This window comes from Callithrix jacchus, chromosome 9, assembly GCF_049354715.1.
Source record: "Callithrix jacchus isolate 240 chromosome 9, calJac240_pri, whole genome shotgun sequence".
Taxonomy (NCBI): domain Eukaryota; kingdom Metazoa; phylum Chordata; class Mammalia; order Primates; family Cebidae; genus Callithrix; species Callithrix jacchus.
In genome coordinates this window covers 31,757,886-31,775,576 of record NC_133510.1, presented here as the reverse complement: position 1 = coordinate 31,775,576, position 17,691 = coordinate 31,757,886, and the positions used below count along the sequence as shown (strand labels likewise).

Genomic DNA, 17,691 nt, shown 5'->3' with positions numbered 1-17,691 from the left:
TACAGAAGCTTTTGAGGTTGACCCAAGGAAAAGTCTAACTATATCACCGGCATTAGAAAGAAGAAACCCTTACAGAGCTTCCTGGGAACACAACACCAGAGAACACTACTCTGATCTCTGACGTTTCACACAAACCTATGACTACCATACCATATGGAGCTGCAGGAAAGAGAAATTGCCCAGGGACTCCGTACTACTGAGTTCTGTGTTTGCCCACATTCTCCAAGTAATTTATTATCATCTGGACCATCATCTCATTTCTATAATGTACTCTACTAATCTGAACCAATTTAGCAAATCACATCCCTTCTCAATCCTTTAGATCGTGCCATATAGAAATCACAGCAAATTCTCTATATCCTAATTTCCTAAGGAATACATAAGACATATTTACTTTCCTTAATTACTTAATTTCCTGTACAGTTCCCTCACGTTCTTGCCCTAATTGAAACCTGGCTATTTCTTTAGGCGGCCGCTTCTTTAGTCCTCTCAAGTGAGGGCTATTTTTTCTTTCCCACCCATCTACCTTAGGACCTAGAGGCTGTAAATATGTTCTATATCACTGTTTCTTGCAAGCCATTTCTTTATCTACTACCTCCAAAACCCCAAATCTTTTGAAGAGCCTGCCATCAGGCTTTACCCTCTGCTGTCATCCTCTCTCAGATCCCCAGACAACTCCTCTTCATTCACTGATCTCTGCCTCACTACCTTCTTATCCAACATGTTTTCATGATCATCTAATATGGATCATCCATTCAATGACTTGGACCCTCAAGTCCTCAATTTCAGGTTCAACCTCCCACCTCTACTTCATCTTGGTCATCCACTGTCATGATGATAACTTTGACTTTCTCATCTGCAAAAACCACATTAATCTTAAGCATCTGATTCTTACCATTCCCACTGCCCTTCGTCACACCTACTTTAGTACTTCCATTCCAAAAACTTTTAGATGTTGTGAAACAACTCCTGCTTCTACAACTAGCCCACTATAATCCATTATCTAGCCAGAATGGTGTCTTAAAACATAAGTTAAATCATATCACAATCCAGTTTAAAATCCTCTAATCACATTTGCAATAAGATCCAAATTACTCACTCTGGCTTCCAAAGACATCTAAGATTAGGAACCCTGTTTATTCTCCAAACTCATTTTGTACCTTTGCCCCACTACCCACTATACTCCAGCTACTCTGGCCTTCTTCAGTGCTTTTGTGCTAACTGTTCCTGTTGATTAAACGGTTCCTTCCCCAATCATATAGTTGCATCTTTTAGGATTCATGTTCTTAGAGAAGTCTTTCCTGACCATTAATCTATAGGAACCTGCAAGTGATCCTCTTTCACAAAACTCTATTTAATTTTCTGCATAGCAGTTCTAGCTAACATTTTTCGTTATTATTTTTGTCTACCTCCTCCAAAGAGAATGTTAGTTCCACTTGAAAAGTAACCTTGTCTGCCTTATTTACTACTGATGATCCCACATTTTGAACAGTGTTAAGCACATGGTGGGTCTGCAATAAATACTAATTGTTGAATAAATGAAATAACTAATACAAAATAAGAGCTGTGAGAGTGTAATAGAAGATAATTAGGAGAGGCATAATGCAAGAAGTGGCCATCTAAGTTCTCCAATAGTTCAAGCGATAGAAATGAGGCAGAGACCTCACAAGTAATGTACAAACAAAACATGCAATGTATGAGAGAAAAGTAAGCAGCCCAAATACAGAGCAGTGGGGATGGGGATGCAGGAAGAGTACAGTGCTGGAAAATACAGCTGAGTTAGTATCAGATGATGGAAGATGCTGAATGCCCTGACAAGGACTTAGAATTTACTCGGTGGTCAATGGACGGTTAGTGTTTGAGTAGAAATGTGACACAATCCCAGAACATGCTTTAGTAAGATGATTCTGATGGAAGTGAGCAGGATGTATCCGATGGAGTAACAGTTCGAGCAGTTTAAAAAGAAAACAGGGTGGTCAAGAACACAGCTGTAGGGACTGGCCCTGAAAGAATAATGATCTTTTCTTTCCCCCTGAAAAAAGGAGGAAGATAGACATTCTAAGCAAGTGAAACAGTTAGGGAAAGTTGAGGAGAAATGAGGGAATTCCAGCAACCTGGTAAAAGAGTGGAACCGAACTGGATGGCAGCAAAGGAGCCCAAATGGCGTTATGCCTGAAGGTGCAGTGTTCCCATTCAACAGATACTGCTGATGACCGTGAGGGGCAGGGGGTGGAGGGGTAGTTTGCTTGGCCCGTGATTGAGGAATTCTTTGGTTGAGGAGGGATCCTGGGAAGGTATTAGAAATACTGAACCCAGTCCTGCAGAAGCTACTACACTTCACAGAACGAGGGTAAGTCCAAAGGTGTCCCCGACCAGGCCAGCAGCCCTACTTGTTTCTTCTCCCTCCCCTAACTCTACCTGTCCAAAGGCGCGACACTAGCCCACGTCACCCTTCTTTGGTGACAAAGGGTACGGATCCTCAGTGCCGATCTCGTCACCGCCCCACATACAAGCCTCCCATCGCGCAAGAAGCTGGACCCGATCTACCTCGGCTCAATCGAAGAAATTCATTTGCACAACGCCGTGCGCATGCCCGGAAGCCTTAAGTGGTTCAGCCGCCGACAGGGAGTATTTAAAGGGGCAGGCGCCCACGTAAAGACCCGCCCTACGCAAGACGTGGAGTTTCTCACTTAGCGGAGCCTCCTGGAGGCGCCAAGATGAAGCCATTGGGGAAGTGGGGCGGAGCCTGCTGGGTTGGCCCCGCCCTCCCGCGGCGTTTCCTAGTTCTCTGGTTCTTCCGTCGCCTGCTTCAGCAGCCCGCGCCCGGGCAGGTAAGGCATTCCTCACCTGCGCGCCTCAGTCAAAGGTCATCCGAGGTCCGCGTCCAGGCCTCGGTCCCTCTGCCCCAGGGTTGCCGGGGTCAGCTGAGGAACGGAAATCGCTTTATTATCCGAAAGAAAAGTTAGAGAGGAAGTGGGTTGCTTGGACAGAGCTTTCTCCTGAAGACGGGTGGGTCCCGGTGAATCTAGAAGTTCGTCGGCCCTGAGGAAGAGCCGGAGGCTCGGAGGGACGTCAGCCAGCTGTTCTGGGGCGCAGTCGGACTTTAAGTTTCTCACCTCCCTTGCTTTGTGTTCCGTCAGTCCCTTTGCGAAATGAAGTCTGTTTTCCCCAGAACCAGGAAGTCAGGCCATCACCTGGCAGAGATGCCTGTGACGCTGACAGCTCGCGGAGCCTACACACGATTATAATTCGCTTGTTCCTCTGGCTTCCAAGCTTCGAGGGAATTAGAAAGTGGAGGGGCTTACGGGATCAGATGAGAACATTCGCAGAGGTGGAGTGGGGGGGTATACCTGCCATCTTGGAAGCCAGAGGGGAGAGAGACAAAGGGATAAAAGCAAACCCTTAGAAAGCGAGAAAGCACTCTGAGCATTTTAGAATGGGAACAAATGGCGCTATTAGTGCCTCCAAAACGTAACTGCCCCAGGCCCCTTATAAGCCGAGGATATTAAAATCTGCCTCTTCCCTTTCTTAGAGTGTTCCTTGAAGAAGGCAGTCGGGAAGTTCAAATTTCTTCTGTTTACGTACAAAGTGTTCATTTGAAGTTTGCCTTATACCTCTCCAAACCGAGCCTCTGATGTTCCAGGCCGAACTCGCACCTTCCCGAGCCTTCTCCATCTCAGTAAACATTGGGAAACTTGGTTATGCCAAAAACCTTGGTGCCGGTCTTCTCACGCTCCTCATCAGCCCATAGCTTTCTATTGGCCTCACCTCCGAATCCTAGGACTTGCTCTGCTAACACCCTGGTCCCAGCCTCCAGCCCCTTCCACCTGGCTTATTGGTACGCTCTCCTAAATCCTCCTTTCTTGCTTCTCTGTCCTTACTCCAACATCCTTTATTCCCAGCAGCCCCAGTATCCTTTTAAGACAAGAGTATAAAGCATGTCTCCCCTTTTCTCAAAACTTCCAAGTGTCCTGGCGCGGTGGCTCACGCCTGTAATCCCAGCACTTTGGGAGGCCGAGGCAGGCGGATTACGAGGTCAAGAGATCGAGACCATCCTGGTCAACATGGTGAAACCCCGTCTCTACTTAAAAAAAAAATACAAAAATTAGCTGGGCATGGTGGCGCGTGCCTGTAGTTCCAGCTACTTGGGAGGCTGAGACAGGAGAATTGCTCGAACCTGGGAGGCGGAGGTTGTAGTGAGCCAAGATCATGCCACTGCACTCCAGCCTGGTGCCTGACTAACAGAACGAGACTCTGTCTCACGGGAAAAAAAAAAAAAGATTTCCAGCCTCTGCATCTCACCCAGAGGATAGACAAAGTCAATACAAAAACTCTAAGGTTCTAGGAGACCTGGCCCCATTAGCTTCCTGACCGCATCTGCTACTTGCCTGTTCCCTCTTCTGCAATCTCACCATGTCCTTGCTGTTGCCTATTGGGCCCACTTCCAACCATTGCGTTTACTATTTCTTTTGTCTGGAAACTTTTCTCACAGATAGCCTAGTAGCTGGCTTTCTCATTCTTTTTGACCTTTAATCAAATGGCACCTTCTTACTGAGGCTTCCTCTGACTACCCTATTTATAATTACAACTCTTTCTCTGTTTCATTTTGTTTTTTCATTTCACTTGGCACCATCTAACATAGTATAGAGTTTATTTATTTGCGTATTGCTTGCCTTCCCCCATTAGAATATAAACTCCGTGAGTTCGGGATTTTTTTTTTCTCTAATTTTCCTAATCCTTCATCTCCAGGGGCCTGGAGCAATATCCAGCACAGAGTAGACACTCAGCAAATATTTGGTGAGTTGTTTTTAAATATATGCAAAGCATTTTTAATTACTTAAAAATGTCGTGTTGGATCGGTGTTCAAGAAAGATGTGTTATGTTTGGTTTATGGTACACCAGCACAGATCCCAGTTTGTAATAGGCAGCCCTATCTAATTTAATAGCTCTGGAAGGCTTCACCAGCTTTTGTTCATAATGATGATGTATCTAAAAATAAAGATTAATGGTTATGCAGCATATTTTGATAAGAATGTGTGGAAGTAAACAGAGTATTTTAGAAAGGATATAAATATATTAAAAGTGCTGTGGTTGATCAAATAAGACTGCCACTATCTGAAAAGCTTAACTATATTCTCAGACTTCTTATTTGTACCCTTTCAGTAGAGCCTCACCACTGTTCTGGAAATTGAACCTAAATACAACTCTGCACATTTCTTTTTTAAAAATGTGATATAAGAATAATTTCTGCCAAAAAATAAAAATTGTAGCTTTTTTTTTGACCACCTATTATGTGACAAGATTTGGCCCCTTGCATGTGTTGATTTTAATTCTTACAGCAATTCTTAGGTATTACTATCTCTGTTTTTCAGATGAAGAAAAGCAAGGTCCAGAGAAGTGGATTTACTAGCTCTGGTCACAGTTGGCTTTAGTTAGAACTTAGCCCTGTGCAATCTCAAAGTTCATCTTCCCTCCACCCCTGCACAATCTTTTTCTCTGATCAGAGTGCTAATGAAGCACGGTTTTAAAAGCTGATTAACACATTTGACAAGAATCTTTTGCACTCCTATTTTGGGCGTAGTACTTTGTTTGGAAAGGCATTGGTTTCTGTAAGCAGGTGCTGATTTTAATATACTTCTCAATCACCACCCCCTCACCTTTTGTACTTGTCTGAGTTGTCTTATTCGAAAATATGATTGGGTTTTCTTTACTATGAGAATTAGTGGTGAGAGGAAACAGTCATGAAGATATTTACTTACTTATTTGTAAGCAACATATTCTGTTCCACCTTTATTAATCCTAAGTGTACTAAGGTAAATCTTGAACAGTTTGAAAGAGATGATACTTTCTAAGTTTTTTTGCAGTCTCTTTTCATTATTGAAAATTCAGAAAAGCAAAATGAAAACAAAACGATCATAAAAGTCATCACTAAGGGATAACCACTTTTAATATTTTGGCTTATGTTCTTATAAGTATGTGGTTGGGAGTGGTATATGAATGTACATTTAAAGTAAAATTTCTGGGATTTTGAACTTCTGAGTACATGTATGGAAGAGTTCGCAGAAGGCCTTCTTTTTCCTAGTATCCTTACACCCATCACCTCTGCTTGAAGTCTGGGTGCAGGAGAGCTACCAAATTTATCCCTGGCCTTTAGATAGTCTGGGTTTTTTTCCCTCAATTCTTTGTATTTAGCTCTAATTCATAAGATTACTAAGCAGTTATGTCTTTTCTAGCTTTGTCAATCTGTTGTACCATACAGTAGAGAGAAATCTTCATAAATAAGAAATAACTTGAAGAGAGCAACTACAGAGTCTATAGGTAACCTAGATAAAATCTCTTAATTAAAATTTAAAAATCATCAGTCTTTCATCACAACCAGTGTTGTGAGTCATTGCTCAGGTGAATTTGGTTAGATCCCAGCCCAGGAGAACATACCATCTAACAGAGAAAGCAGACACATAAACAGTAATATATAACAATTGTTAGAAGAATGACTAGGTGACATTTTGAAGCAAAAGAGATGACTATCATGGAAGCTAACAGTGCCTTTTGAATTGGATTTGAAGAAATAATAGGCATTTAACAGGTGGCCTTTAAGGTAAGTGGGATATTCTTTTACCTGGCCCTAGATGACTTTCACTTCCTGTTTCACAGAAAAAATAACATTATGTGGGAACTCTTCTCCCTTCAAATATATCTGTATTCAAACCTCTGCTTCCTTTCTAGATTCAGAAGAGGTTTCTTTCTATTCAAGGCTGATTTTGTCACCTGTACGCCATTCATTATCCCATTTGTATTGCCAAACAGTTTAAGTCTTAAACCCTTAACACCAGCAGTTCTCAAAGTGTAGTTGGAGTCCCCAATGCTCTTTCAGGAGGTTTGTAAGGTAAAAATCACATATAGTTAAAGGATTTATTCAGAGTGCAATAGATTTTAATGTTCTAAGTTAACTGATACAGCTTCAGATTCCACATTGCTGCTTACCTTTAAGAAGTTATTCCTTGTCAAATTTTAGTGTAGTATCAAAGAGAAATATTTGCTACTTTGTGAAAAGGCTATTAAAATACACCTTTCTTTGTAACTATATGTCTGTGTGATGCTGGATTCTCTTCACATACATCAACCAAAACATACTGCAGTGGGTTGAGTGGGGAAGCAGATATAAGGATTCGGCTCTCTTCTATTAAGTTAAATATTGAAGAGATTAGCAAAACTTTAAAACATTGTTACTCTTCTGTTTTGGGGAAAAGGTAATTATTTTTATTAAAATATGTATGCTAACATGTATATGGTTATTTTAAATGAATTAATAAGTAATTTTTAAATTTCTCAGCACCAATTTAATATGGTAAATATTGGTAGATATAACGAACAAAAGCCCTTTGGGGTCTATAATAGTTTTTAAGAGGGTAAAAGGTCCTGAGACCAAATTCGAAAACTGCTAGTGCTTGCATGTTCTCCCTCCCTCTCTCCCTTTCTCACCCTACTCCCACCTTCATTTCCCCTCCCTTCCCACCCCTCTCACCTGTCTCTTTCTCTCTCTTTCTCCTGCCCTTCATAACCAGACTTCTTGGAAAATCTGTTTTTGCCATTCACTGACTTTTTTACTACAGCTGTTCCAAGTCACCAGTGGCCTTCTAATTTCAGAGCCTAACATATCCATCAGTGTCTAATTGACCTCTCTGAGTCTTTTATACCAACCTGTCACCTTTTCTCGAAGTCTCAAGTATGCTACTGTCCTGGTTTTTTCCTTGGTTTCATGACTAAGAAGTATTTTTAAAATTTCTCTCACATCATTCCTTTCCATTCTAAGCATTACTCATAGGTAACCTTATTTTTACTGTTGTTTCAACCATATATGTATATGTGTTCTTAATTTGTATGAGGGCATTTCAAAAAGCTTGTGGAGAAATTGAATTAAAAGATTAAAAATGTAAACTTTGGCTGGGCACAGTGGCTCACACTTGTAATCCTAGCAATTTGGGAGGTCCAGGCGAGCAGATCACCTGAGGTCAGGAGTTCAAGACCAGCCTGGCCAACATGGCAAAACCCCATTTCTACCAAAACTACAAAAATTAGCTAGATGTGGTGGTGCATGCCTGTAATCCCAACTACTTGGGAATCTGAGGCAGGAGAATCGCTTCCACCTGGGAGGCGGAGGTTGCAGTGAGGCAAGATTATACCACTGCACTACAGCATGGATGACAGAGCAAGACTCCACCTCAAAAAAAAAAAAAAAAAAGTAAACTTTATTTCTGAACGTAAGCTCCATGAAGTTTAAGACACTTTTGTAAGGGATAATACCAGCCATTTGGTCTATTTCTAAAGAACTGGGAGTCCTGGGAATTTAACCTTGTCACTAAAGTCTTTTCTACATTATTAATTGATGAAAAATGGATGCCCTATAAAGATTTTTCAAGATTAGGAAACAAAAAGTAGTCAGAAGGAGACAAATCAGGACTGTAAGGTGAATGCCTAATGATTTCCAGTTGAAACTTACAAAAAATTTGATGTTTGATGAGAGCAAAGAGCAGGGGTATTGTGATGGAGAACAACTCTGTGGTGAAGCTTTTCCAGATGTTTTTCTGCTAAACATTTGACTAAAGCTTTAGCAGAAAAGCTTTAGTTTAGAAACACTCAGAAAAGCTACTGTTTCTCAAAACACTCTAATAAGCAGATGTTATCATTCTTTGGCCCTCCAGAAAGTCAACAAGCAAAACACCTTGAGCATCCCTAAAAATTGTGGCCATACCTTTGCTTTTGACTGTCTACTTTCGCTTTGATTGGACCGCTGCCACTTTTGGGAGCCATTGCTTTGATTGTGATTAAGGATCATACCCATAAAATCATGTTTCATCTCCTGTTACAATGTTTTAGGATCTTGATTCTACTTGTTTAAAGTTTCCATTTAAAGCTCTGCTCTTGTCTGTAGCTGATCTGGAGTTTGGGCAGCCATCGAGTGGAAAGTGTGCTGAACTTTAATTTTTCAGTCAGAATTGTATAGGGTTGTCTATGGTGTTCGCTGTGGGTACTGCTGTTAATTATAGGTACTCTTCATTTAGGGCAGAAACAAGATGAATGTTTTCCCCAAAAATTGACGTGGATGGTCTGCTGTGGCAGGCTTCATCATCAACATTATCTTATCCCTTAAAATGAGTTACTGATTTGTACACTGCTGATTTTCTGGAGGGTCATTGTCCCCATAAACTTTTTGTAAAGCATCAGTGATTTCACCATTCTTTCAACCAGCCTCTACCATAAACGTGGTGTTTGTTCTAGCTTCACTTTTAGCAGAATTCATGTTACTGTGGTAGAGGTTCTTTTCAAACTGTCTTATTCTTCTTAGTGCCTCAAACTAGATTCTGTTTAGACATGGATGATAACAAGTTAGTTATAACAAGTTAGTATGAGTTTATTTTGGAAATACGTTTTGCAAAAACAATTTGAAATCCTTGCATGACTATTGCACAATATGCATTTTTCATGAACTTTTTGAAAACCCCTTATATATACATGGTGAACATTCTTTGCTGAAACCGAGCTCCTAAGTTCTAGACCACATATATAAGTACTTGGTGTGAAGGCCCCTAAATGGTACCAAAGGTAGATATTTCACATTTAACACAAGCAAACAAAAAAAAAAATGTTCTATCTCCCTTTCTTCTAATTGCTGATCTCTAGTGAAACCGTTGTGATTTGCCTCCTAAATGTTTTGATGTTTACTTCTTCATTCCCCTGCCCTATGCTTTTTCCAAGTTCTCATTTCAGTTCACCTCGATTATTGCAGAAGTTTTCAAACTAATTTTCTTGCCTCAGTATACATCCCTTTAATTTTTATCCAGAGGACTCCACTTAACCATATAAAATTATTTAACTTCCCTCCTAAAAATCGTGACGTGGCTCTCCTGTAACTTTTAGTATAAGTTCAAATTCCTTGTCTTACTATATGAGCTACATGGTGATATGGCCCTACTACCTTTCCACCCTTATCTCCTCTCACTTAATCACACAATCCTACGATCCAGCCATAGCAAGCTCTTTGCCTGAGACACACATGCTCCCACCTTTTCCCATGCTATTCCCTCTGCCTGGAATTTTCTTTTGGGTTTGTCTTCATTCCCTTTCATTCATCCTTCCAACCACCCACTCCAATCTAATCTGTCTTGATATCCCTGCTCCAGATTGTCTCTGCCTGATGCTCCTTTTCTGGGCCCCATAACACTCTTGCAGTATTTATCACTACCTGTCACTATGTGTATCCCTTGGTATATTGAATAGCTTGGAAACAAAGATTTTTCTCTTCTCTATGCTCCCATTTGTTACTACAAAGACTGACGTAAATGTTTGCTGAATGTATTCATGAATGAAAGGAAAGGAATGGTCTTTCTGAAAAAGAGAATGGCATAAACAATGCATTGTGTTATAGAAGTAGGGTTTTGTGGCATGAATTTTGGAGTCAGACATAAGTGTAAGTCTTGGATCTTTCACTTACCACCTTTGTGAAACAGAGATGATAAAACTGTACTGGGAAGTAATTTAATTATTCCTAAAACAAATATTGAACAACACCATTCTCTACAGTATGCAAGTCACTAGGTATATATTTATGAATAAAATTAACATGGTCCTGAACTCATGGATCTTAAATTCGAATGGGGGAGACAGTAAACAAGTAAACAAATAAATATATGATTATAAATACATTGTAAATATATGATTAAAAATACATTATGCAGTGGTGAAAGATAATTAGGTCAAGGGCAGCTAGACCTATTTAGATGTGGTCAAAGAAGTCCAAAGAGAAGAAGTGAATACTAGCATAGAAACCTATAACACAAAGAAGCTTTTTGCTTTTTACTCTTTTTTTATAGTTTTAGAATATAGTTCTATATGAACACATTATTTACCCTAAAATTAATTGTATTTTTGAAATGTATATAAGGAAGCAAAAATAATTGACAGAAGAATATCTGAGTCTAATTGTCTTAATTGAAAGGAAAGATCCTTACCTATTCAGAATGAGGGACATGAAGAATAAATAAAAATCATGTGGGAAGACGTAAAGGTATGAAACAGTCACTAAAGACAATGAGAGAAGACAAGTGGAAGGATTAATGGCAGTGTTGAAGGCCCAGTAGAAGGGGGTTACCATAAATTTGTATTCACATCATCAGCTCTGGTGTACAAATATAAAATTGTTAGATTTATTCCTGGATGCAGCTCTCCAGGATGGAGTAGCAGAAGAAAAGGGGGATTGCAAGAATAAAAATTCTGTCTGGAGAGTAGTTGAAATGGTGAAGCACAGGTTTTGGCATAGTAGCAAATGAATTATGGTCAGGCAGATCTCGTGGACTCAAAAACTGTGCAGAGGTCAAGGAAGAGCAAGCTATGTGAAAAGCAGGTGGGTGGACCATATCTGTTAATGCTACACAAATCATTTCAGTCTTTTTTTTTTACTTCTACCAAATAATGTTGTACAAATTTTTAATAGTAAATAAGTACTGATTGAGAAAAATATATTAAATTGAAAGGTAAATGTTTTTATTAATAGATTTGATTTCTGAATATGCTAGTTCTGATAGTTTGTTGATACTACTGTTAAAAGGAATTTTTCTGGTAACTTTTTTGCCTCTTTCTATAAATTTTACTTGGAAAATATCAGTGTCAGAAAAAAGTCCTCCAATTTGTATTGCTTTAATAGGTTGGAAAAGAAAGCAAACCCAGAGTGCAATTGGACAAATGAATTACAATTTTAATTTCATCTAAGGGTATCAACGACATGACTTTGGAATGTTTCTTTATTATGGTATAATCAGTTGATATAGCAAAGTGTGATATATAAACTGACAGATATCATCTCTAAAAGTACTATAAAATTTTAATGAGAGTTTTCCATATTTTAGGAATAGAAGATGAACAAACCCATAACACCATCAACATATGTGCGCTGCCTCAATGTTGGACTAATTAGAAAGCTGTCGGATTATATTGATCCTCAAGAAGGATGGAAGAAGTTAGCTGTAGCTATTAAAAAACCATCTGGTGATGATAGATACGATCAGTTTCATATAAGGTAATAGATAAAATTCTTTTTATTTTTGAATTCTTACATCACATTGTAGAATGATTAATAGGTATAAGTACTGTCTAATGTGGCAGTTTAGCAAGTGAACCTCCCTACTGTGGAGGAGACAATGGTAATAAGTAACCTCCTTTTGGTTCTTCCTTTTGCAATTTTGTCTTCTTTCTCCATATGTTAATTGGGCCAATATTGTGATCTTTCAAATAAGTTTTTTGGGTTAGAATCAAGATTCCCACCTTTGCTGTGGTTCTCTGTTTGACAAGCCAAGTGAAGTTTACTCTCCTGCACACTTCTCATTTCCAGGTTAAAGGAAGATGACAATATTATAAGAATGTCTAGTAAAAATCTGCAGCTTAAACTTCAAAATGTGTGAATCTCTAATATACTCTAACAATGTATTTGGGGAGTTTTTCAACTTGACATTTTAAAGTTGTTGCTTACAGGTATACACTTTTATAAACAGAATTCTTAAATCTTAGCCAGGATTACTCAGTGCTATCTTCAGATAATTTCAATTTTTCAAAATTCTTTACCCATCTCTGTTCAATTTAGTGTAAAATATGCATGCAGATTTTATTTTTGCCAGTCATTGCAGTTAAACCTATATCAAAATTTTTCTTTCATAGGAAAAGGAAAAGAAGACTATTTGTTATTTTCGGCATCAATCTGGGAAAGTACCTAAAGCTTTGGCTCCCTTCCAGGAAATGTTTCCTCATAAGAAGAGCGAACATGTTAAATTACTTGAAAGAAGCTTAAGTTTAAACTATGTTAAGCCAATATTTAAAGATAATTTGTTGATATTACTGTTAAAAACTTATGGAAGATAATTGGGGCAGTGGTGGTAGGAAGATAAAGCTCTTCTCTTTTTTAATTCTTTTTTCTAAGACTCCTGTGACACAAAAAGCTCTTTACAGAGTAATACCTGCAAATAATTGTTAAAAGAATGGTAGAATGAGAAAAATACCTGTTTGCAACCAGTCAAATGAGTAACTTATTCGTGCAAGGCTCATCACTGAACCTAAAAACATAAGGTGAAAGCTGGTTCTCATGCATGTGAGCAGGATATGCACAAGATTTTAAAGTATTATAGGCTGGGCACATTAACTCATGCCTGTAATCCCAACACTTTTGGAGGCTGAGTTGGGCAGATTGCTTAAATCCAGGGGTTCAAGACCAGCCTGGTAAAGCCCCATCTCTACAAAAGAAATAGCTGGGTGTGGTAGTGCACGCCTGTAGTCCCAGCTACTTGGGAGGTTGAGGTGGGAGGATCATTCAAGCTCAGAAAGTCAAGGCTTCCGTGAGCCATGATCATGCCACTGTACTCCAGCCTCAGTGATGGAGCAAGATCCCCTCATTGATAGATTAAAAAGTACTGTACACAAATTACTTCTGAAGTATGAAAGCAAAGGGTACTTTTTTAAAATGAGGAAATATGAAGTACACTTCCTTCCACCAAGTGATCAAACTTCAGCACCAATAGTAATGGTGCAAAATGCCAATATGTACCCCTGGATATGATACAGTGGGAAGGGCACATTATCACCTTTGTAGTATTTTTGCCAAAATGTTTAATGTGAATTTGATCGTGAGAAAGTAGTCTGATAGATCTAGGCTGTTAGACTCATTCTATAAGACATCTGGCCAGTGTTCTAAAACATACACACCCACAAACACAGATTGAAAGAGAGTATGCACAAAAGCCCAAATATGGCATTATTTTATAAATTGTTAAATTGATGAATCTAGGTGAATGGTGGTTCATTCTATCATTTTTTTCAACTTTTTTATAAGTTGAAATTTTTGAAAATAAAATCTTTAGAGGAAAAAACAAAAAAATGATACTGGTTCAATTTTTAAATGGTATTTTTCAAAACTAATTTTTAATTTTAAAGAAATGAAAAGAAATGGGATGAAGCTGATTTTGTGATTTTTTTCCCTCAATTTAATTACAGTTAAGATCAAAGGGATAATTTCCTAAGTTTTTGTATATTCCATTTAATTAAGCAGGCTAATTTATTAAAAATTAGCTATCAGAGTCCTAAGTCATGTGGGAAGTAATATAACTGAGTAGATTGAGAACACACTCTTACGTCAAATGAGATCTGAATTTGGACCTCAACTTAGGTACATCACTTTGGCTATGTGGCTATGAGATGGTTACTCTACCTTTCCAAGCCTGGCTTTTTCACTAGTAAATTAGTATCATAATCATAATGCCTTTGAACATGCTCATGTGTATGCATCCTTTAACACAAAGTAAAGACCCAGTAAGTACCCAGTAAATTATCATCATCTTTGGCATCTTTTTTCCTCCTATCTTTCCTGTCTCTTTGTAATTCTTGCTAGTTATCTTGCTGTCCCTTTTCTTTAGTGTTATAGGAGATGCTGTGGGCAAAACAGACAGGGGAGATCAACACCTATTTTCATATGACCTCAGTTTATAAATTCTGTTGTTTGAATGTGTCCCCAAAAGTTCATGTGTTGCAACAGTGTTGAGAGGTGGGACCTGAAAAGGGGTAGTTAGGTCATGAGGGCTCTGTACTTATGAGTCGATTAATGTTGTTATGGCAGGAGTGGGTTAGTTATCTCAGGAGTGAGTTTCTGATAAAAGGATGAGTTTGCCCCTGTCTTTCTTTCCTTCCCTCTCTCTCTTTCTCTCTCTCACACACGTGTTCATGCTCTTTTGCCCTTCCGCCCTTCCACCATGGGATGATGTAGCAAGAAGGCCCTTACCAGATGCAGCACCTCAATCTTAGACTTCGCAGCCTCCAGAACCATGAGCCAAATTAACTATTGCTTGTAAATTATACAGTCTGTGGTATTCTATTATTGCAGCACAAAATGGACTAAGACAATAGACTAATTTTGTTTCTTTGTTACTTACTTTTAAGGAGATTTGAAGCATTACTTCAAACTGGAAAAAGTCCCACTTCTGAATTACTGTTTGACTGGGGTACCACAAATTGCACAGTTGGTGATCTTGTGCAACTTTTGATCCAAAATGAGTTTTTTGCTCCTGCGAGTCTTTTGCTCCCAGGTAAACTGATTGTGACCAGGGTGTCCACAATTAAGGTGGAAAGACAAATGGAAGAAATAAAAACGTTTCTTCTTACTCTTTTTTCTCATAGTAGATGAAGCTTGCATTTGAGAGTCCCTTTATTTCTTTCAGCACTCCTTAACTCTTTAAAAAGCAGCACAAAGGACACTGTGAACTCTGCTACTAAGGTGATAGAAGCTTCGTAAGAGTCAGATAGTTTGGTGCCAATAGGAAGTTTAGAAGGAAAGACCTCATACATCTGGCTTAGGCTGTAAGAAAGTAATTATTCTTTTGAGCTCTTGCTTTTTTTCATCTTCAGCTTCCATCATGATGGAATTCTATGGTCATGATTTTTAAAAAATTATATTAATGTGTTAGTGTCTAGTTGCCTTCTTTATAACCTTTCTTTTTTTGCTTTGATGCCTTTCACACCAGTGGTTGTCAACCTTTATCATGGATAAGAATACGTAGGTTCTTGTTAAACATGTAGATTCCTGTGGCCTCTTCCAAATCCACTTAATCAGAATTCTGGAATTAGGTTCAAGGTCTATATTCTTAAACAAGTGCTTCAGTACCTTTGATATAGGTGGCTGCTGGATCACTGTTTGAAAACACTGCCTTACTCTCTCTACCCATCTTCATTATAACTTACAGATTCTTACTAGGTAGCTTCTTGTGTGTGCTATGAGAATATGGGAACAACCTGTAGAAACTGGAATGATACTAAATGAACCAAATTTCTAGTTTAACTTTTTTCACCAAATTTCTAGTTTAACTTTTTTCACAACCACTTTTTCTTACTGAAAAACAACTTGTATCTTACTTGGTTTGTTAGATGCTGTTCCCAAAACTGCTAATACACTGCCTTCTAAAGAAGCTGTAACAGTTCAGCAGAAACAGCTGCCTTTCTATGACAAAGACAGGACATTGATGACACCTGTGAATAATCTTGGACAAAGCTATATGCCACCTGACTCTTCAAGTCCAGAAAATAAAAGTTTAGAAGTTAGTGATACACGTAAGTAACATTTTCAGCGCTTTCCACTGGTGGATTTGTCATTAAGATAACTGGTGCTTTCAAAGAAAGCTCACGTTCATTCATTTGTGCAGCAATCACAGGCACACTGGCTCTTTTGGGAGTTTTTTCCTCCTGATTTATTAAGAACCATCTTCATCAGTGATTAGAGGCAATAGGACATGCAAGCATGTCCTATGAAAAAAATTAAGTAAATATTTACGTAACTTGGAAGGATCACTTTTTAAAATAAAATATGTGACTAGAGTTTTGGGCAGGTAGACAAGACCTACCCAAATGGGTGACTAGAATTTGGGGTAGGTGACTATAGTGTTTGGAGGGTAGGATCACCAAACCAAATTCTCAAGAAAAACTTGTAAATTGTATTTTAGAAATTGTTGTATCCTCTCCCATCTTGTCTAATTCAAAGTTATAAATAATTGCATATACGTGAAATATTGAAATGAAAACATAGCAGAATTATTAAAACCAATTTTTAAAATTTAAATACGTTTTTCTTATTTTGACATTGTAGGTTTTCACAGTTTTTCATTTTACGAATTGAAGAATGTCACAAATAACTTTGATGAACGACCCATTTCTGTTGGTGGTAATAAAATGGGAGAGGGAGGATTTGGAGTTGTGTATAAAGGCTACGTGAACAGCACAACTGTGGCAGTGAAGAAGCTTTCAGCAGTAAGTTATATTTTCAGGAATAAAAGGAAAGAAAGAGTTGCTTCCTAGTGTTCTCGAAAGTAGGCTTTAAATATATTAAACTTTAGGAAATACATTTTTCAGTATGTATTTTCTTTAAATAAACATCATTCTAAATAGTAGTTCTTAAAATTTAAAAATCTATTTAAAGCTATGGACCCTATCCCTAGAAAAATGTAGTTATGTACATATAACACAATCATACATACAATTTTGGGAGATACACAAACTAAAGTTGAAAAGCCCTGCCCCACACAGTACTTCATGTGTAATCAAAATTACAATGGTAAGATACCAGGAAAACTATTTTTTTAAAAAACTTTGTTTACATTAGTTTTCCTATTTAAAAATAAAGTTTAGAAAGTATACATTAAGAAAAAAGATAAAAATTTTTTTTTATCCATGTCCTTTGTTACCATTTCTATTGGAATATTCACCTTTTACTTATTGACTTGTTATATTCTAAACCTTTTATTAGAGCCTAAAAATATCAATAGAATACATACGTATGTGATAAAGATAGTTACTTTGTCATATACATTGCAGTGCTTTTGTAGGTTTTGTTTTCCATTTTGCATTTAAATTTGCTTATGTTTTCTATTTCCTAGAATTTTTTTAAAAATTTTTTATGTAGTAAAATTTCGTGTTATTTCATTTTGTTTCTGCAACAACTCAGCGAAATTTATATATATTTTTCATTCCACTCAGCCATGGACCTTGAGCAAATCACTAGAATTTCTAGATCTCAGTTGTTCTATAGATTGGTAAAGTAATACCTTATTATTTTAAAGAAAGGGTGATCAGCCAACTGATCTCTTGAGCCCTCTGAGCATTAGGAGCCTT

General features: G+C 38.1%; 2 protein-coding genes across 13 annotated transcripts in view; one reads left to right on the top strand and one right to left on the bottom strand.

The window, feature by feature from the left end:
* PUS7L (pseudouridine synthase 7 like) overlaps positions 1-2,580 on the bottom strand; it is a 34,241-nt gene extending 31,661 nt beyond the window's left edge. For 3 of the 5 annotated variants that reach the window (XM_002752356.7, XM_009003610.6, XM_035255762.3), the window contains exon 1: positions 2,419-2,580. The gene's annotated coding sequence lies outside the window, so the exon portion shown is untranslated. The remainder of the gene's footprint in view (positions 1-2,418) is intronic. The other 2 variants (XM_009003608.5, XM_035255760.3) reach the window with 1 other exon arrangement.
* Positions 2,581-2,782: 202 nt separating this feature from the next.
* IRAK4 (interleukin 1 receptor associated kinase 4) overlaps positions 2,783-17,691 on the top strand; it is a 30,935-nt gene continuing 16,026 nt past the window's right edge. For 4 of the 8 annotated variants that reach the window (XR_013522699.1, XM_002752355.7, XM_054238156.2 and 1 more), the window contains exons 1-6: positions 2,783-2,831; positions 4,750-4,797; positions 11,904-12,073; positions 14,974-15,119; positions 15,955-16,137; positions 16,670-16,830. Coding sequence is in view for 7 of the 8 variants with exons in the window: in XM_002752355.7 (XP_002752401.1) it covers positions 11,913-12,073; positions 14,974-15,119; positions 15,955-16,137; positions 16,670-16,830 (651 nt within the window). In the remaining variant the exon portion in view is untranslated. Of the gene's footprint in view, positions 2,832-3,532; positions 3,839-4,749; positions 4,798-11,903; positions 12,074-14,973; positions 15,120-15,954; positions 16,138-16,669; positions 16,831-17,691 lie in introns of all 8 variants that reach the window. The other 4 variants (XM_078338865.1, XM_054238155.2, XM_078338867.1 and 1 more) reach the window with 3 other exon arrangements.